Source organism: Trachemys scripta, chromosome 14 (genome assembly GCF_013100865.1).
Source record: "Trachemys scripta elegans isolate TJP31775 chromosome 14, CAS_Tse_1.0, whole genome shotgun sequence".
Taxonomy (NCBI): Eukaryota; Metazoa; Chordata; order Testudines; family Emydidae; genus Trachemys; species Trachemys scripta.
The window spans coordinates 20,012,141-20,032,373 of NC_048311.1; the positions used below are offsets into that span (position 1 = coordinate 20,012,141).

Genomic DNA, 20,233 nt, shown 5'->3' on the forward strand with positions numbered 1-20,233 from the left:
TTAACGGGGGCAGCCGGAGCCCAGCATGTCTGGGATGGGGGGAGGGGAGAGGGAAGGGAAGCCGAGCCAGAGAAAGGGAGGGGGGAATGGGAGAGGGGATTCTCCTTGGGAGGGTGCAGCCAACCCTAGGTCCAGTAACATCCCAGGTGCTCACCCACAAGCGCCAGGCAAGGAGAGGGGGCTGCCGGCTCTTCATTCATGTAGCATGTAGCCAGTTTTTCAGGAATGACTGAAAAATGCTCCCAGCGGATGGCTGTTGGGTGGCCTGTGTGGGATGAACTGGGGGGGAATCTCAGTCCAGTTCCCAGGGGACAGTGGTAACCATCCCCATGGGCATTACCAGGCCCCTCTGCTGGCAGCCTTGGCCGAGTGACCACGGCCTGGCCAGATCACTTAGCATTATTTGTACAACCCCACCAATGCGCTCAGGGTGCTACGGACAGGTGCAAAAACAAGCCACGAGCCGGAAGCGGCTGGGGGCTCAGCTGGGGGTCCCTCGATATTTCAGCTTATTGCTGTGGGGTGTGCTACCATTTGCGGGGCAGGCAAGCCAGGGTTTACAGGTGTCCTTGGAGACGTGAGTTGGAGACTGAGCCATGCTCTTGGCCCTGAGGAGGCCCCGTAGCTTGCATCTTTCCCTGCTCATGCTGGGCCTGTGCTGTGGATGGGGCGGGCTCGAGCCCCCTGGGATGCTACCTTTCACTAGCCCCAAGTTCATACTCTTCATTAGGAGAGAAATGGCCTCTAGAATGGTCACCGAGGGGAGCTCAGACTTAGGGTTTGCAGCCCTGACGCCCGCAAGGGGCAGAAAGAGAGAGAGGTCGAGCTGTGATCAGCGGTTGGCGCGGGCACAAGGCCCTGCTAGCTCTGAGCCCTACCCACGCCTCCTCCCCCACCAGGCCCCGCTCACCTTTCTTCTTCTGCATCAGGATGGTGTTGTTGTGCAGTGTGCCGGGATCTCCGTCCAGGGTGTAGCGGTACGTGCAGTCGTCCTCCTCGTCCTGGAACGAGCAGTACTCGTTCACCTCCTTCTCTAGAGAGAGAGAGGGTGTGTGTGTGCGACTGTTGTCATGGGAGGTAGCACCCAGAGGCTCCCGTTGGGATTGGGCCCCATTGTACAAGGCGCTGCTCGCATGCAAACACACACGGTCCGGGCTCGGGGAAGCCACGTGAGATACACACAGAGCTTTGACACCTGCAGGCTGAGGGCTCAGTACCTTTTTGCAGTTCATCCACCATCTGGATCTTGAAAGAGCAGTCCTTGCATTTCTGCCCCTTCTTCTCCCCGGTCCCCCAGGCCTGACACTGGACGCAGCTTCGAATGTCTTCGCAAATCCCCAGCACGGCCTGTGCACCAGAGACATGACATCAGATGGTGAGGGGGAGAGAGAGAGGGACAATGAAGGACTCTGAAGGATGAGTGTTGGAGACAATTCATGCGCCCTCATCGTCAGAGTAAGGGCGGGGGTGGAGCGGGGACATCAGACCGGGGGGGACTAGCGTGAAAGTGTGTGGGGGTGACACACAAAGAGCGACTCTGCAGCAGAAGGTGAGTGGGAACCCAGCTCAGTTCAAATCCCTTTACAAACTCAAACTGAAATCCCAAACAATCCTGGATGCTTTTCCTTTCGGGCCTGGAGGTGGAATTTGGAATCCAGATCTAGATTTTGGCAGCTGGCTCCTAATTTCTATAGTGGGCAAAACCAAAACTCCAGATTCAAACACATGCACGTACGCACACAATGCACGCAGTGTATCAACAGAGACAGGCCCCGGGTCACAAAGTTTTGATCCAGAGCCAAACTTTCCCAAATGTAGGAGATACTTAGATCTGGGATTTTGAATCAGCCCCATCTCAGTAAAATAATCTACACTGATATTCTGCCCTGAGGTAGCAGCTCTCATCCGAGGATCTCAGAGAGCTTTCACAGACATTAACAACCTGAGTCTCCCACACCCCTGAGAAGTAGCGAAGTATATTCCTCGTTTTAAAGTTGGGGAAACCGAGGCACAGGGAAGTTAAGTGTCTCAGAGTCAGAAATAGAAGCCAGGAGCTAAATCCCAGATGTATGCTCTAACCACTAGGCCTGCTCCCTTCCTGTAAATGCATATCTTGGTATACGGTTGTATTTATCAGTTTAATAGCATCTGTGAGCTAAACAGACCTGGCTAAGAGCCTCCTGTGGCCATTCAGCAGCTACACTAGCCTTGCTGTCCCAGGATGGAAACCATTCTAACAAGCCTGAGGAGAGAGCAGGCCCGTCCCCAGGAGATTGCTTCTGGCCTGTATATGCTCTTGGCCTTGTTTGGGGTTTCCCCGCCAGCCCTCTCAAGAGCCCCATGTTCCCCCAGAGGCTCAGGAGCCAGGCTTTGAGCAGAGAGGGGATAGATTAGGAGTACTGGTCTCTGACCATCAAACTGGGAGCCTTACCAGGGAGTAGCTGATTTCACAGGTGAGGTCAGTGAACCGAGAAGGATTGTCGCAGATGCACCTGCCGCATTCACATCTCCCACGGCCATTGCAGATGCCCTGCAGGAGTAGAGGGGGCCAGGATCAGCCTCTGACACTACTGATAAGCCCTCACTTAGTGCTGCTGGTAACAGAGGTCCTAGAGCAGCAGCTCTCCTTCAGTGTTGCCCTGTCAACCTCTCCCAGACCCACTCATCCCCATCACTTACCCACAGTGACAACAGCTGGGATAAAAATGATACAGTCCATCGGATCCTCATGCATCAGGGCAGGAGCTGATAATCAGCTGGGTCAGGAAGAAACTCCCCCACTTATGGGATAGCACTGGGCTAGGGAGAGCATTGTGCCACCCGCAGCCACACTTGCTTCTCTCAGGCCATCCAGCGCCCCAGCTTAATTGGATCCAGATCTCTCTCTAACCCCGAATCCTTTGGATCCAGGGTAGCAGGAAAGTCAGACCCAGCCTCCACCTAGTTTGCCCTCCCCCGCCCCTGCATGGCACAATCCTGCACTCAGTAACCTACCCCTTTGCTGTCGATGCAGGTGTCATTGCTTGTGGGGCATTCACAGCCAGGGCCCCCCCAGCCACTTTCACATGCACACTGACCCATGTAGCAGCGACCACGATCTGCAGAGAAAGAGCGGATGCTACACGTGAGTGCTGAATTGGGCGGCATCTCTAGCTCCTGCTCCCCTGAGGATATTCCTGCCTTCAACTCTCAGTCCCATCAGCCATCCCAGCTGCTCCCTAGAGGATTCCCTCACTGTATCTCAGATGGCTGGGCTTTGTCCCCGGGGGAGAGGAGAAGGGAGAGTCGCAAGCGTGGTGCGAAGAAGCAATTGATGATACTGATTACAGACCAGGGGCATGACCCAGTTTCATTCAGATCAACGGGCATCTTTCCATTCACTTCAATGAGGGGTGGGCCAGGATCCAGGGTTCTAATCAGACCTGAGCTGCACCGATCCTTCACTGTGGCCCTGGAGCCAAAGCAACTCTAAGGTTAGCAAAGCGCACTCCATTCCTTGTGCTTTGCAGTGTGGCCTTCTGGCTCAGGGGGTGTGGGGGGCCATGTCTCTCTCTAGTGGCTGGTTCTTAGTGCATAAAAGGATCTACTACTACTACTAGCACCAGCTAAAGGAAATCTCCTGTAGCTCAAGGGGCAGAGACCTCTCTATTCAGAGCCTCATGTCCTGGGTTCTCTCCCCAGCCTCTCTATGAGCAGGAAGATTTGATACAGGTGCAGGCTGAAAGCCAGGCTCTGTGTTGTATTTAGTATTTGTATTGAGCTCTAACTCTCAAGGGCTGTCTCGGTCACGCGAGCCGGTGGACAAGCTTTCGCAGCCATTCTAGGAAGTTACTGTTCTGAAAAGCTCTTTGCAGAGATGGGTCCTGACCTAACACTCGGGATCTAACCCCTGCATTGTGGGGCGTTTGCACATCTGGCGTTGAAGCTCACCTCTTGAGGGGTGTGAATGGCAAAGCTCTGCGCCTGCTTCGCTACCAAAACCATGCTGCACCCGCCGCTGTCTGGGCAGCGCCCCATGGGAAGGAGCTGCAGGAGCCCCCGAGGCCAGCTAGCAGCGGCCAGCCTCTCGGCCCCCACTCACCATTGCAGAGGAAGCCGGAGGTCCGCGGGCACTGTAAGTTGTCAAACTGGCAGAAGTCACCCTCGTAGCGCTGGGTCAGGTCCTCAGAATAGCACTGGCATTTCCCACAGAGGCACTCGCCCCGCCCTGAGCAGGGCTCTGAGTCTCCAGGGCGGATGCAGGCCTGGTTGTCACTGGAAGAGGCTGTGGAACAGTCACACATGTCCCCTCGCCTGGCAGAGACAGACAGACACACAATGAGAGCCCTTAGAAGCCAGAGGCACCACAGGGCCCATCAGGGGACAGATCCCTGGCACGGGACCCAGTGGGGAGATTCACATCCACAGAGAGAGCAGCCGTCACATACAGGGTGAGAAAGCCTAAGCCAAGATCTTTTGACCTCCACTGATAACTGAAGCCCGGAGGAGGAGGTTTCCAGGACTGGGTCCCCTACGGAGCAGCGCTGGACAGGATCCTTACCATCCCGGGTAGCAGACGCACTGCCCACAGACTAAGTCCCCGTTGGAACTGCACATGGCCGCTCTAACCATCTTTTGCTGTAAACGAGAAAGAGACGGGACGTTACCGACCCTCCTCCAGAGACTCAGACCCAGTCACATGTCCCTAGAAGACAGACTAGCAGGCTCTAGGGTCTCTAGGACCCTCTGCTGATGGCCCCCTGAAGGCACATGAAGAGAGGGCGGATGGGGGGTGGGCAGATCTTTAGCAGAATGTGAGGGGAGCTCTTTTTAGCAGGTACTGTATCCCTGGCTCTGTGCACGGGGCTGTAGCAAAATGTCTCCTTGGCCAGATTAGGAATCTGTTCCACAGGACGCAGGGAACAATAAACTCACTTCACTTGGGAAGCCTCCCTCAAAATGCCTAGAGACGCTGCCCACAGCACCCCGAGCAGACACACCTGTAAACTCCATTCCACCCCCAGATCCCCAACGGTGAAACAAATCCACGGCCACCAAGCTCTTTGCAATTGATACTACCCTGCTCACCCCAGCCACTTGTGCCTTCATGGCAGCAGCAAGGACAGATTTTCTGTTCTAAAAGCACAAACCCTGGCTACCTGAGCTGAAGGAGAATCTCCGTTAGCTGGTAGCTGCAAGGGGTATATGACACACAGTTGAGCAGTGAGAATCCCATCTAGTAGAGGGCAGTGGTGCTCACACACACTAGCCAATTCATTACAATCCCAGATCTGTATCAGGGCAGAAAACATCCCAGGATTTCCCCCGGAAGCAAAGACGGTGGGACTGCAGCCACCATACCTGTTCGCAGGGGCAGACATCACAGATGACGGAGGCGTCAATTTTCAGGCTGTCACTCAAAGAGGAGGGTTTCACGTGGATTATCCCCTGCTGCTCTTTCTTGGGGAGGTTGCAGACGTGCTCCCCGCCCACGTACTCATGAGCTTTCACGCGAACCTTGAAGCTGCCCTGAATGGAAGAGACCTGTTTGTTAGCTGCCAGCGGCCAAACGCCCCTTCTAGATCCAGCCGCTGCTCTGGTGGATTTGAACTGGCGGCCTGGAGGTGAGAGGCTGGGGACATTGTAAAGGAAAGGATAGAGACAGGTATTTAAAAAAAAAAAAAAAAAAAAAGCTATCTCCTTTCCAGGACAATAAATGAATGGTGGGGAACTATCTTGCCCTGGCTGTAGAGGCTCGGCCTGCAAAGTACCTTCCGCTATTATTTCAATCTGTATTGCAGCAGCACCTAGAAGCCACAATAATAAATGAGGGACCCCGTTGTGCTAGGTGCTGTACAAACACACCACAAGACTGTCCCTGCTCCAAGGAGCTTAAGTCCAGCTGTTACTCTGGTAACACCAGGAACGTGCACATGCCAAAATTGCTGCTAACCTACACAAGACAGGAAGGACGCTAGCCTGAGACTCGGGAGACCTGGGTGCATTTCCCTGCTTTTAGAGAGACTCCCTGCATGACCCTGGGCAAATCACTTAGTCTGTGTGCCTCAGTTCCCCTTCTCTAAAATGGGGATAACAGCAATGCCCTACCTCACAGGGGTGTTGTGAGCATGGATACACTGAAGACTGAAGTGCTCAGATACCATGATGATGAGGGCCAGCTAAGTCTCCAAGATGGATGGCATGAGGGTTCTTGGGGTGCACAGGAATGCAGGAACCACCTTTCAGAGGCTCGTTAATCGAGTGTTAAACGAGCTACAAGACTTTGCCCGAGTTTATACTGACGACATTGCATTGTTTAGCAGTTCTTGGTCAGATCATTGAAACCACTTGGGCACTGTGCTAACAAAACTCAGAGATGCAGGTCTTACTATACAGGTGTCAAAATGTAAAACAGAAGGTGCTGAAGTTCCTTATTTAGGACACTGGTTGGGAGGTGGCCAAATTTCTCCTGATCCCCTGAAAGTGAAAGCTGTTTTCATCTGGCCTATGGCCCAGACTGAAAAACAAGTCCAGTCTTTACAGCGTTGGTTAACTATTACCGCCGATTCGTGCATGTTTCAGTGACATTGTGTCTGCAGTCACAGACTTGTGCAAAAGCCAAAACCAAATAAAACAGGGTGGGGACAAAAGGTTTTGATGAGGTAAAGAAAATCCTGTCAGAAAAGCCCGTTCTGCCCAGTCCAAATTTTGACAAAATGTTTGAACTATGCACTGATGCATCAGACACTGGTTTGGGTGCAGCGGTGACGCAAACCGGGGGGGGGGACGGGGACGTAACAAAAAGCTCCTGTCACTTTCTGAAGTAAAAAACTGACACCCGCTGAACAGAATTATTGTGTCATGGAAAAAGAATGTTATCCCATTGTATGGGATGTCAAACCGGTAAGGCCCTGTCTATTAACAGAAGGTTTAGGTCCTGACAGATCGATATCCATTGGTGTGGCTGCATCGAACCCAAAGTACTAATTCCAAACTGCTACACCACGCTCCAAGAACATGGCATGGAAACTGTGCAGATTAAGGGAAGAGAAAATATTATGGCAGATGTCCTGTTCAAGCAAGAGGGTTATAACCCGACACCTGCAGATCAGCCAGTGGCTGACCCTACTGTAAGGGAAGAGGTGTGACCTTAAGAGCCACTCAGTGCCAACTGGCAACGGGTTCACTATTGTGTAACAGCAACTCCTAACAGGCCTGTCATAACTATAAAGGGAAGGGTAACAGCCCTCCTGTGTACAGTACTATAAAATCACTCCTGGCCAGAGACTCCAAAATCCTTTTACCTGTAAAGCGTTAAGAAGCTCAGGTAACCTGGCGGACACCTGACCCAAAGGACCAATAAGGGGACATGATACTTTCAAATCTTGGTGCGGGGAAGGTTTTTGTTTGTGCTCTTTGTTTGGGGTTGTTCGTTCCTGGGACTAAGAGGGACCAGACATCAATCCAGGCTCTCCAAATCTTTCTGAACAAGTCTCTCATATTTCAAACTTGTAAGTAAACAGCCAGGCAAGGCATGTTAGTTTTTATCTTTGCTTTCTCAACTTGTAAATGTACCTTTTACTAGGGTGTTTACCTCTGTTTGCTGTAACTTTGAACCTAAGGCTAGAGGGGGGTCCTCTGGGCTCTTTAAGTTTGATTACCCTGTAAAGTTATTTCCCATCCTGATTTTACAGAGATGATTTTTACCTTTTTATTTAATTAAAAGCCTTCTTTTTAAGAACCTGATTGATTTTCCCTTGTTTTTAGATCCAAGGGGGTTGGAACTCGATCCACCAAGAGTTGGTGGGAGAAAGGAGGGGGGATGGTTAATTTCTCCTTGTTTTAAGATCCAAGGGGTTTGGATCTGTATTCACCGGGGAATCGGTGAAGAGTCTCTCAAGGCTACCCAGGGAAGGGAATTAGCACATTGGGAGTGGTGGCAGCGGACCAGATCTAAGCTGGTAGTTAAGCTTAGAAGTTTCATGCAGACCCCCACATTTGTACCCTGAAGTTCAGAGTGGGGAAGCAGCCTTGACAAGGCCTGACAAACTCCCAACCATTAGCACCCCGCTTTCATGGTATTTATCCATAAATGATGTCACATGAGGTCTCTAATAAAGGCTTATGTCATAGTAAGGTGGCTAGGTGTCCGGTTTTGGACCTTGAAGTCCAATTGGAAAGGGGACCTGACTGTGTCTGGTCAGATCTACTGACTGGACACCCAAAGTCTGGTTACTGCATGTGGGAGAGGCGCAGAGTCATCACCCGCGCCAGTCCCTACTCAGACAGTGCCGCCTCCCACCTGCATCAGGCAGCTGCAGCTCCCAGTCAAGTCCCTCCTGACCCTTACAGGGAGTGAGGGAGAGGGGGAAAGAGGAGCGAATGGGGGTGGGGGCTCAGGGGAAGGGGCAGAGCAGGAGCGGGTCCTTGGGAGAAGGGGTAGGGCAGGGGTGAGGCCTGGTGGGCAGGGGCAGGGCAGGGGCAGGTCCTTGCGGGGAAAGGGGCGGGGAAGGAGAGGTTCCGGCACTCTTGCTCGAGTGTCAGGTTTTTAAATATTACAAAGTTGGCAACCCTATGTCATAGTGATCCTCATAATTGTTGTGATGTGTACGTATTGATGGGATTTTAAAAGTTATGTATGTATGTACTGTACCACGGACATATGTTCATAAAGTCTGAATCAGGGCAGGGTTGACAAACAAGTTTCTGCCAGACACAGGATGTATATTGACTCGTCTGCCTTGGTTGACGTGTAAATTAAGCATTGTAAGCAAACACAATGGACGTGCCCCAGTTGCAGACAAAGTCAGCATACAGATGTGAGGTTAACACACCAGGAGGGGTCATCCCAATTCTGGGGACAAAATGAATTTGCGGGAGGAGGAGGGGATATAAGGAGAAGGCAAAAGGAAGCCTCTTTATCCTTCACTGAGGAAGCAAAAGGACAGTGCTTTTTGCATTCATGAAAGGGGGATCCCGGCCAGTTGGTTGGAGATGCTGGAAGATAGCTTTGAGTGAGATCAGCATCTTTAAACAGAAGCTTACTCTGTTATGTTTAGACTCTAGGACAGGGGTGGCCAACCTGAGCCTGAGAAGGAGCCAGAATTTACCAATATACATTGCCAAAGAGCCATAGTAATACGTCAGCTGCCCCCCATCAGCTCCCCTCCCCGCCCACTCCCAGGACCTCCCACCCACCGGCAGCCCTCCCTATCCCTCCCGATCAGCTGTTTCGTGGCATGCAGGAGGCTCGGGCAGGTTCAGGGGAGGAAGCGGGAAGGGGTGGAGTGGGGGCAGGGCCTGTGGCAGAGCCAGGAGTTGAGTAGTGAGCACCCCCCTGGCACATTGGAAAGTTGACGCCTGTAGTTCCAGCCCCGGAGTCGGTGCCTATAGAAGGAGCCGCACATGGCTCTAGGAAGAGCACTCTACTTTGTTTTACATATAACCATCCTGTTTCCATTATCCTTAACTCACTGTCTCTTCAATCTTAATCTTTGATAATAAACTTCAGATTGTTTTCACTATAAATATATCTCAGTGTTCTGATGTCCTATAGGAGCTGGTCTTGTGTAGAACCAGTCAAGGTGTGTGTAGTGTTCTCTTGGGGACAGCAAACCTGGTCATTTCTGTGAGCATTCAGTGTCAGGGGCTGGACGTAACAGGAGAACGCCTCAAAGGGACTTGGAGTGGGGTGCATCTACTGGTAACCCGCAAGGCAAAGTTCGGTTGGCATAGCCCAGAGAAGATTGCTTGGGTGGCTGACAGCTGGTGGTGTCAGGGAGCTGACACCCAGTGCAGCACAAGCAAGTCTCTCTCACGCTGGAGGTAGGGAGGTAACAAGGTGACTCACAACCCTGGGCACCCTAAGAACTGTTACAGACAGATTGAAGCTCAGCGTAGGACTTACCACTTCCCCTCGGGTGACATGGAACGACCCAGACTCTGTCTTTTTATATTTCAAGGAGGTAAATTCTGTCTTCATGGACTTAGGGACTGAGTCAGCCCGGATGTCCATCTTGGAACGGATACGCTGGGATGGAAGAACAAAAAGGTAGATCCCAACAGCACTTATCTTCAGCGCATAACCCATCCACGCCACCCCTTCTCGCCTGCCCCACTGCTCTTTCCCTGGCAGAATGCTCCCCCTACCCAGCTGCCCAGTGGCTTGATTTTGGGAGCTAGACCAACACCCCAGAGGTCATCTCTTACCTCGAAAGCCATGCGAATCAGCTCCACGATATTGGAGGAGTCTTCCTGCAGCAACCCGATTTCCGAGATGGGGAAATACTTGTGCAGCTTCTGAAAAACAAAGGGAGAGGAAGCTAAGCCACAAACCCTCGCAGGAATATTGGGGTTCCGGAGACACCCCTGCAAGGGTTCATTGCCATAAACCAGCAGCAAAGGTAGCAGAGCTCCTCCTTCAGGCTACGAACAGCCAATGGGAGTTTGTGCTGGAGCTGACAGCTGGTGCATGGCGTTTCTCTGAAGCCTGCCTAAAGTGAGACATCCCTGGCCCCATCTTGCTCAGGTAGTTTAAGTCACTTCTTAATAAAAAGCAGCGGCTTCCCCCATTTCACCTCCAGATTCAGAGCGAGCATCACTCCAAACACAACGACGGTGAAGCAGCACAGTGGGGAATGGTTGGGGGCATCTTCAAAACATCATTTTTCTATGCACAGGACAGGTGGCACGTGGGATCTTGTAGTTCTGAATTCCCGCCCACTCCACCCGCATTCATCAGCATGACAAACCCAATGGGACAAGCCCACTCAGTCCAGAGGGAGGTGAATTTGGAGGGTGGCCTAATCAATGCCCAGAAGCGAGAAGGACCTCTTCCTTTCTGCACCCCATCCCTTCCCCACTTTAGTGTAGGCTTTTCTCTGGTACTTTCCATTGCAGCGCCTGGGCCCCACACCACCACCCGCCATCCGAACTCCTCGATCCCAGCTCGGAGCACCCTCCTGCACCTCAAACCCCTCATCCCCAGCCCCACCCCAGTGTCCCCACCCCCAGCCGGAGCTCTCACTCCCTCCCCCAAGCCCCAACCCCTTGCCCCAGTCCTGATCCCCCTCCCGCCCTCCAAACCCCTCAGCCCCAGCCCTTATCCCCCTCCTGCATCCAAAATACCTCATCTCCAGCCTCACATCAGAGCCTGCACCCCCAGCCGGAGCCCCCCTTGCATCCCAACCCACTGCCTCAATCTGGAGCCCCCTCCCGCACTCTGAACTTCTCATTTCTGGCCCCACCCTGGAGCCCACACCACCACCTGGAGCCCTCACCCCCTCCCACACCCCAGCCCCCAGAGCCAGCCCAGTGAAAATGAGCGAGTGAGTGTGGGTGGGGAGAGCGAGCAACAGAGGGAGGGGGGATGGAGTGAGGGGGGGGGCTCGGAGAAGGGGAGTGGCATGGGTGGCATCTCGGAGGAGGGGCGGGGCAAGGCAAGGGTGTTCGGTTTTGTGCGAGTAGAAAGTTGGCAAATCCTACCCATGACCATTGCCTTAACTGCCTGCACCTCCCACCCAGCCGTCTGCCCACCCACCCCTTTCACCTCGTAATAGCTGTAGGAGTGGTTGGTGACGGCGAAGATCGGGATGATGTTGTGCTGGCCCAGCAGGCGCACCAGGGTGGGCACAGAGGGGTAGTCCTGCTTGGTGTCGTAGGTGTAGGTGCCCGCTCGGTTCAGGTGACACTGCTCATCATTCCTTGGCAGGATCCCTGACAGGACGTTGGTGCCGTCAGCTTCATAGTGGAAGGCGGACTCAGTGGAGAACACCAGCAGGTGAGTGCTGTCGGTCCGCCAGCCGATTTTCTCCTAGGGCCAGAGGGAAGGAGGGTGAGGGGCATTTCATTCACTTGCCCATCAAACACAATGCACAGGGCTAGTCTCCAGCGAGCGCACTAGCGGTGGCAGGCAAGGCTTTTCAGAGCATGGCACCCGACTCCTCACTGAAAGTCTAGGGGTCTCTGGGTACCTGACTCTGTTCATAATCCCCGCCTTCGCCGCTAGTGCACACGTCCAACTGCCACACAGCCCAGGGAATTCAAAAACGGCAGAGATGAAAGGGTTAACCCCCTTCTCTGCTCCCCCAGTGCACATCTCCCACCGAGCCTCTGGGGTGGTCCAGGTAGGTCCAGCTGCAGCGGAGAAGCAGGCTGTTTCGCTAGCCTGCTGATAAGGGAAATATCCGTTTCCCCAGCCAGAAAACCTGCTGCCACGACATGCTGGCCTCTGGGGAGCAGATCCACACAACCCTAGGAACAAGGGAACAGCTCAGAGGGTGAGGGGACCCAAGGGGAGCACCGCAGACTGGAGGCACCTTCTCAGTGGGGTTTACTCTAGGAAGATGAGACAAGCTGCTGTCTCAGCAACAGCAGCAGATGCAGTGGACTGGCCATCCTGGGAAAGCAGTAGCTCCCACCAGGTATGGCCCTGAGTTCTGGGCTCGGGTTAGCCACATTGCTAGTCACCTATCCCATCTGCTATCTCTCTCCCAAACAACACACAAACCATCTAAAGGAGCTAGCCCCCTCCACGCTCACCTTGCAAACAGCCGTCTGCAGGATGGCATCAAAGCCCCCCTCCGGGGCGTCCAGGTTGCCGGAAATGCGCTCTTTCATCAGCTCCTGGCTGAAATGATGGATGTTGCTGGTCAGGCGGATGACGTTCTTGAAGGAGAAGGGCGAGTCGGCGTCCCTCCAGGGCTCTCGTAGCCTGATGGAGAATAGGGAAAGCAAGAGCTTTCAAATGGGGCTTGGCTACTGGAGTCATCAAGGGATTACCACATATGGTGCCATAAACGTGTCTGGCACAGAGCAAGGTACTGCCCCTGCAACCCATGGCAAGGCATGGGACAAGAGAGTGTGCAAGGAAGGGCCCTGCATGAGGATCACTGGTGAGAAGATAGAGGAGATCCCTGGAGGAATTGGTGCAGAAAGAAAGATTAGAAGCAGGAGAGAAAGGTGGTCCCAGAACGAAGAGTCCCTTTTCCAGTTGGCAGGGCAGCACAAAGGCATGAAGCTGAGAGGTCCAAAAAGTGACATGAGAAGAAGTGAGGTGAGATGACTGGGAGGAGCACTGGCAGTGAGAGCAGAGACGTGAATGGGAGCAAGATCACTTAGGGCTCTGAAGGCACCCAGTCATCTAGTCTCCTGAGGGTGGTAATACTTTGGTCTAATTCTGGTTGTTGGCTTAGCATGGAAGTGACTGGATGGCGTTTAGTGATGTACAGAAGGCCAGACTAGATCATCTGTTCCCTTCTGGCCTTAAACTCTATAAGAGAATGTGCAGCTTGAATTTATTGTTGTAGGAAAGAGGAAGCCAAGGATGGGAACCAAGGAATGGAGCCGATGTGGGCTTGTGGCAGGACAGGCAGCAGATGGCATTAGCCGTGGTGTTTGGGAGACACTGGCGTGGAGGGCAGGAAGGCAGGAAAGGAGAGGTTTGCAGTTATTAAAGAGAAGAAACCAGGATGGGGGGGTTGAGCACTGGAGACTGCGGAGCGGGGGAGCCAATGAGGAGACAGATTAGCGTTCCCTGACCAATCTCATCGAAGCCTGTCCACTGGGGCCTCTCAGCTTCACTTACTTCTCAGGTCTCATGTCTGTTTGTGGAGCCGAGACTTTGTCCACAAACTTTCCAAATCCGATGGTGTAATTGGAGGTAAGGTCTTGCAGGAATCCCGCTGGCAGGGAGGGAGGGAGAGAGAGCAGTGAGCTGGGATGCACTGGCAGGGTCGCAGCTGAGACCAGAGCCCTTTTCCCATCACCTTCACATGGAACTGTTCTGAATGCCACGCCTCAGGTAAGGCTCCTCACTAGTGCAAGGACTTATGGGATGAGGAGAACAGAGCATCTGGGTCATTGGGCACCACACAGAAGACACCAGCTCTCAGCTTTTCTTAGTACAAGACTAGAAAAGAGGACTCATGCTGGGCCCTGTAGTGCAGCGAGGGCCAGAAGGAACACTCCAGGTGGGGAGAGGGACCCCAGGCCAGAAAGAGCCAGGTGAGTCACTAAGCACCGAGGGCCAACGACAAACACCTGGTGGCCAGATGCACACAGCCCCTCTGCCAGTTGTGTTACTCTTCCCTGCCCTGGATAGAGATTCTCTGCCCATGCTGCCAGTAGGGGGACTTGGCTTCTCTTCCCCCCCTAGCATGCCTTGCTCCAGCCTCACCTAGCTTCTGGCCCATCTCTTTGAGGTTGTTCAAGTCGTCAGACATGGAGTAGGAGAAGTCCATAAGGATGTAGAGATCCACAGGGCTCTCGAGGGGCTGGAAGACGTCTATGTTGAAGCTGGCCTCCTCCCCAGCTCTCAGCCGCATGGACATCCGCTGTGGGGACACCTGGGTTTTCTTCAGAGACGTGTCGATGCTAAAATTCTGCCAGAGGAGAGAACAGGAAACAGTTAGCGGAGCAGCAGAGGAGATTCACCCTGGTGCTTGCGATGGGAAGCAGGGGTAATAGCTGGTGTGTGGGGAACAAGGGGTTAACTTTCATTCTCCTTCCCCTTGCATGTGCTCAGGGGAAGGGCTACTGGGGACACATGGCGGGACTGACGCCAGTGGGAAACCCCTGCACCCAGGTGAGTCTGGGTTAACCCCCCAGCTGGAGATGTCTGTTTATTTTTGTGCTAACTGAGGTGGGATTGCTTCTTATCCGTGTGATTTCTAAGGACAGGCCCTCGCTGACTGTGCCTGGATGTGTCTAACCTACCTGAGGACTGGGAGCTTTGAGAATAATTTATTCTGCTGCCCTGTCAGCACGAAGGATGGTCCTTCCATTGCCCACCCCACTCCAGCTGCACCAGCGTTGGCAAGGGGAAGCCCCAGAGAGGCTACGTTGATTGGGCAGGGTGAGAGGACCATGCTAGGGTGCCAGCAGCTGGTCTACATTAGGGCTGAAGGAGCTACACTGTATGAGAGTAACAGAAGGGAGAGGTTGCCCCAAATTCTCCATGCCGACGAGGCCTTGGTGCCCTTTGTGGTGGAGTGGGTGTGGCCGGTACCCCTTTCCACAAGGAACTGTGCTGTGATCCCAAACTCATTTTGGGTAGGCTGCCAAACAGGCATCAGGGCTTCCAATCAATAGCTGTCAACTGGAGCTGGGCCACAGGGGTCAAATGTTGACATCATTGTTTCCAATAGGGCGGAAAAAGAACCAGGACATTTTCCCAACATTTCCCTGCCCCTCCCCCATGTCCTGACCCACTCAGCGGTCAACCTTGGCTAAATTCCGACTGGCACCCTAGAGGTGAAAGGTTGTGTTATCCCATTACCCACGCCAGAGTTAGCCCGTCGAGCTGCATCACCCGCTCCTGCATTTCTAACAGAGCTGGACACGCGCGGCTCTTTTTGTTCATGCATCCGTTTCACCAGGAGGGCTTTGAGAATGGGGTATGTTAATCAGCTAGCAAAGGGCGTAGCCTGTTTTTGAGTAGGCCTTATGTAAACAATAGCTGCTGGGATTTATATTCGCCTAGCCGTGTGGAATTGCAAAGAAGTATTTAGGAATCTGGAGGGGGTTCTCTCAGCAGATTGTAACAACTAGAAGGTGAGGTTCGGGACACGCTGATGCCCCTTGAAGAGCTGTCCGAAGGCAATCAAGCGAAAGGCTCGTCAAGGAAATGAGAAGCAGAACATTGGTGGATTATCTCCAGGGTTCAGGTGCTCTTTGCTCACCTGCTGCACCAGCATCTCTCCTCTCACGTACACAATGCTGGCCCCGCTGCAGCCATAGCTCACCAGGTTCTCTCTCAGGTCACATCGGGATTCTTTGAAGGTCTGTGACCACAGGAGAGGGAAAACCAGAGTTAGGAAATAAATAGAGCACCATGCGGATGGGAAGCATTTCGGGTGTCAGGCAGCCGACCCCTCCTCCTTTACTCTGGGAGCGGGCAAGAGTGGAAAAGGCTTGCCTGGGCAGGCGTTTCAGTTTCATGAGACTGCCCCTCGGACACCTCTCTGTCGCAGGCCCCAGCTCCCGTCCCGTTCATGAAGACCAGGATGTTCAGCCAGTCAGCCCTCTCTCCCTGCAAACACTGACCCCCCTGGAGAGCATAAAACAGATACTGAAACGTCATCTTAGCTAGAAAAGAGGGAGTCCCCCACCTGTTCATTCTTCCACCTCTCCCACATTGTGGTCTATGCTAGCGGTCTCTGTGCTTCACCCGCCTGTGTTTTACATCCCATTGCCTCTTTGCTCCCTCTCCCCCTCTACTGAGCCAAGGATCAGGCTTATCTGAAATTACAACAAAGCCCTCTTATAAGTTCCTCACCTGTCCTCATTTCCTGCATTCTTGGTTCACTTGAGTCCCTCCTCTCTCTGCCCCCACCTTCCTTTCTCTCCCACACACAGAGCCAGCACCTCTCGTGTGGTCTACTCTGTGCGCCCCCCTCCGCCCCACCTTGCTGGGGCCGGGGTCCTGCTACCTGCCAAGGCAGCTCTGCAAGAAATGCTTTTGCTCTCTTGCCACTGGGCTATCCAGCTCACGTCTGGGCAGATCTGCACCGTGGTAACTTGTGCCATTGGACTGGAGAGCCGGGGGACCAGAAGGCAGTGGGGCAATTGTTTTGTCTGGTCACGGCCCAACCCCTCCTCTCACAGGACCCAAATGCCCATCCCTCGCTCTCATTCCAGAGTTGGGGGTTGGTGACTATCCCTGAGCAGCCAGAGATCCCTGCTCTGAGCCCACCACAAACTGACCCCCTCCCTGGGTTATACTGCCGCCAGGTCCATTTCCCTTTGGACCCATTTCTTGAGGAAGCAGAATCTAAAGGAGCCTCTTATACAGCTCTCCGGCAATCTGAGCAGAGGGCTGCACTGAGGCGGCGGCAGGTCAAAAGATACATGGGCCTGAGCCAAAACCTTGGAATACCCCCAAACTGTCTGAGTGACAGACAGAGACAGCCTGGAGCCACGTTGCCAAAGTCGGGATCCATCCTATTAGAAGGAGAGGGCTCAATCGTCAAAGCTGGATCTAGACACAGGTTCCCTCTCTTGAATGCTGATGGGGGGCCTCTCTCTGGTGAAAGGCCACGTGATCACACTGTGCGTGACAAGGTCCTAGGAGGGGAGGGACTCACCTCGTCCGTGCAGTAGGAGCAGTCCTTGCTTACTCGGATACACTCTGTGCAGCTGCTTGCTCTGGAGGCCACGCAGCGATTAACTAGAAGGCAAGAGCGAACGCATCAAGAGCGGAAGAAGCCAGCCCGACCGTGGAAAGCAAGAGGGGGCGAGCCACGAACAGAGGGGCTGGGCCTGCTCCTAGTCAATAGGAGTTTTATCGCAGACTTAGTGGGAGCTGGCTCAAAACCAGAGACAGCGTGTACGTCCAAGGCCGCCCAGAGGATTCAGGGGGCCTGGGGCAAAGCAATTTCGGGGGCCCCTTCCATAAAAAAAAGTTGCAATACTTTAGAATACTATATTCTCGTGGGGGTCTGGGGCAAATTGCCTCACTTGCCCCTCCCTCTGGGCGGCCCTGAGTAGGTCAGAGAACAACGGAAGCGAGCTATGGAGCAAGTGCACACAAAAGAACTAGGAGAACTATTGTCTTGGATAGCGCCAGGGCCTAGCAGACAGGACACCTGGGTGCTACCCACAAGCTCTGCATTTCAGGATTGATTGGAATAGGAGTAGATACAAGGCGGCTGGCTTACCAGGCCAGGAGAAGGCAGCTGGAGAGGCCCGTGCCCCAGACCTCCCAGGGCCAAGGACTTCAGAAGTGTAACCAAATAGGAGAGAGACACAGAAGAGCTGAACTTACTTCTGTTTTTTTGGCACAGGCATACGTCACAGACCATGACCAACAGGAGCAGCCCGGCCCATGTCCTTTGGAGCAGCACATCCATCCTCTTCCTCCTGGAAATGCACCAGCCAACAATGTTACAACCTCCCCTGGGGTGTGTGTGGAGTTTTATATTGGGGATAACCCATGCAATGCATCCAACACACGAGCAATCACAGCCGAGCAGCCGTGGGGTTGCACTACCTCCAGACAGGTTCGCAGCATGGGGTGATTGGCAGAGCCCCCACAAGGAGGAACACTCCCCCACCCCACAGACAGGTGTGTGTGTGTGTGTGGGGGGGGATTTTATACTGGAATTAACCCATAGGATACTGGAGGACAGGAGAATGAAGCAGGGTCTTTAGTTTCCCAAACAGGTGTTTCAGCTTTAAAGCGCCAGTGATCTGTGCAAAGGGGTTGAATATCCCAACCCATCCCTGTGTGTAGTGCCCTCATGCTGGCAGCAGCCACTGCCCTGTTCAGCACAGATTTTATTGGGTCACCTTTCCCTGGCAGGCTCGCTCATATCCAAGAACACGCTGTGCTCTGGGACTGGGGCCCAGAAGGGGCCCGAGAACGATGCCTAGCAGCAGTGAGATCTGGTCAGCAGTCTGTGACTAGGAAAATGCCCAGCCCTGTAATATCAGGGGGTGCTGCACGTGTGGTGTGAGGTACATCAGCAGAGTGGCAGGACAAACAGATGGGGGCTGTGGGCTTGGGATCCAAGTGCACTGGCAGAGCTGCATGGGGAGGCATGCACAAGGCTTGCCTGGCTCTGGCAGAGCTATTCTCAGTCTCTGCTCAGGAGCAGACCCAAGCAATCTCCCTTCTCCTCTCTTAGCTGCCCACTCCTCCCTTCACCGAGATCCTCCTTTCTCAGGAGTCGCTAGGTGTTTTAAAGGCTCCAGTAACCGCTGGTTCTTTCGCCCCCTTCTCAGCAGAGCTACAAACACTTATAGTTCTCTGCCTTCCAGCCCCAACTAAGGAGGAGAAGCCACTAGCACTGACTGTCTCCACCATCCCTCTGTAGCCTGGGGACCAACAATAGGGTAGGCCATGGCTAATCAGAGCCCAGTGCCAGTCAGCCTGCATGACTCACAGCCAGAGCAAATACCTTCTTTTCCTGGGATCAGGGCTCAGTGGTCTAACGAAAGATGGAGAAGGAAAAACAAGATACCGAATTCCTCCTTTTGGCTATTTTCTATTGTACTAAGAATTTCCAGAATGGCACCAACCACCCTGGCAAGTGCCAGACTTCCACAGTGAACCCAGATGTTTGGCCCCGTGACAGGCTATTGAACCAATTTGCATCCTTGAGAGCCAGTGAAGAGCAACTTACACCCTCTGTCTGTTCCAAAGCTGCAGCCTCACTGAAGTCAAACTCGTAGCAAAACCTTGACTTGTTAAATCCTGTTTCCTGTGGCCATGCATGAACTTGCAATATTTTATTCAGCCACTAGATGTCTCTGGCTACTGCATAGCGCTCCAGATGGGGTGTGGAGCCCCCAGGGAAGGAAAGGAGACAAAACTAGAGCTTTGCAGAAGCTCATTTAGGAGTTTGTGGTTGTAGTTGTTTTCTATTATAGACACCTCCTCTGCCAGGAGGACTGTGATTCTCTGTATTGTTACATGTAGGCAGTAAAATTAAAAACGTCAAGGCCGAAGTCTAGTGTAAGGTACTAAAGCATCTCGAGCTAGAGCAGGGGTAGGCAACCTATGGCACGCGTGCCGAAGGCGGCACACGAGCCGATTTTCAGTGGCACTCACACTGCCCGGGCCCTGGCCAGCGGTCTGGGGGGCTCTGCATTTTAATTTAATTTTAAATGAAGTGTCTTAAACGTTTTAAAAATCTTATTTACTTTACATACAACGATAGTTTAGTTTTATAGACTTATAGAAAGATCTTCTAAAAATGTTAAAATATATTACTGGTGCACGAAACCTTAAATTAGAGTGACTAAATGAAGACTGGGCACACCACTTCTGAAAGGTTGCCGACCCCTGAGCTAGAGGATGCAGGCACTGTGCAAGGTTGACTCGCACAACAAAGATTGCCTGGGGCTAGTTGATTTGGTTCTCCATCTCAGGGTAATCCATGCTCCTGAGCATGATGTTAAAATATCCAAGAGGCTGTAAAACCCTTTAAAGCAGGAATCTTTCAGGAAGGTGGGAATGACGCGTCTTGGATTATCACATACAGCAGCAGCTCACCAGTTCCCACTGGGAAACCATTCAGAAGAACTGGGCTTTGTGAACTAGCTGGTAAGGGCCTCAAATAAAACCAGTCTGTAATCAGCAGAAAGACTCCCATTGACTTTATGGGCTTTGGGCCAGGCGTAGATCCTGCAAAGACTTACCTCCAGGTCCCTTCCCGCCCTACCTCTCTATAGTTCTGTAGTGAGTTGCTCCATTGAAGCCAAGCCAACGGAACTGTTCACCAGGGCCAGCTCCAGGCACCCAAGCACATGC

At 53.1% G+C, this 20,233-nt stretch overlaps 1 protein-coding gene across 5 annotated transcripts in view; it reads right to left on the reverse strand.

The window, feature by feature from the left end:
- ITGB4 (integrin subunit beta 4) overlaps positions 1-20,233 on the reverse strand; it is a 56,416-nt gene that overhangs the window by 25,133 nt on the left and 11,050 nt on the right. For all 5 annotated transcript variants that reach the window (XM_034789894.1, XM_034789898.1, XM_034789897.1 and 2 more), the window contains exons 2-17: positions 17,744-17,838; positions 17,064-17,146; positions 15,660-15,761; positions 14,156-14,360; positions 13,565-13,661; positions 12,520-12,691; positions 11,528-11,791; positions 10,189-10,278; positions 9,887-10,009; positions 5,341-5,508; positions 4,541-4,617; positions 4,082-4,293; positions 2,995-3,098; positions 2,432-2,530; positions 1,218-1,347; positions 911-1,033 (exon numbers count right to left, since the gene is read on the reverse strand). In XM_034789894.1, the coding sequence (XP_034645785.1) occupies positions 911-1,033; positions 1,218-1,347; positions 2,432-2,530; positions 2,995-3,098; positions 4,082-4,293; positions 4,541-4,617; positions 5,341-5,508; positions 9,887-10,009; positions 10,189-10,278; positions 11,528-11,791; positions 12,520-12,691; positions 13,565-13,661; positions 14,156-14,360; positions 15,660-15,761; positions 17,064-17,146; positions 17,744-17,838 (2,144 nt within the window). The remainder of the gene's footprint in view (positions 1-910; positions 1,034-1,217; positions 1,348-2,431; positions 2,531-2,994; positions 3,099-4,081; positions 4,294-4,540; positions 4,618-5,340; positions 5,509-9,886; positions 10,010-10,188; positions 10,279-11,527; positions 11,792-12,519; positions 12,692-13,564; positions 13,662-14,155; positions 14,361-15,659; positions 15,762-17,063; positions 17,147-17,743; positions 17,839-20,233) is intronic.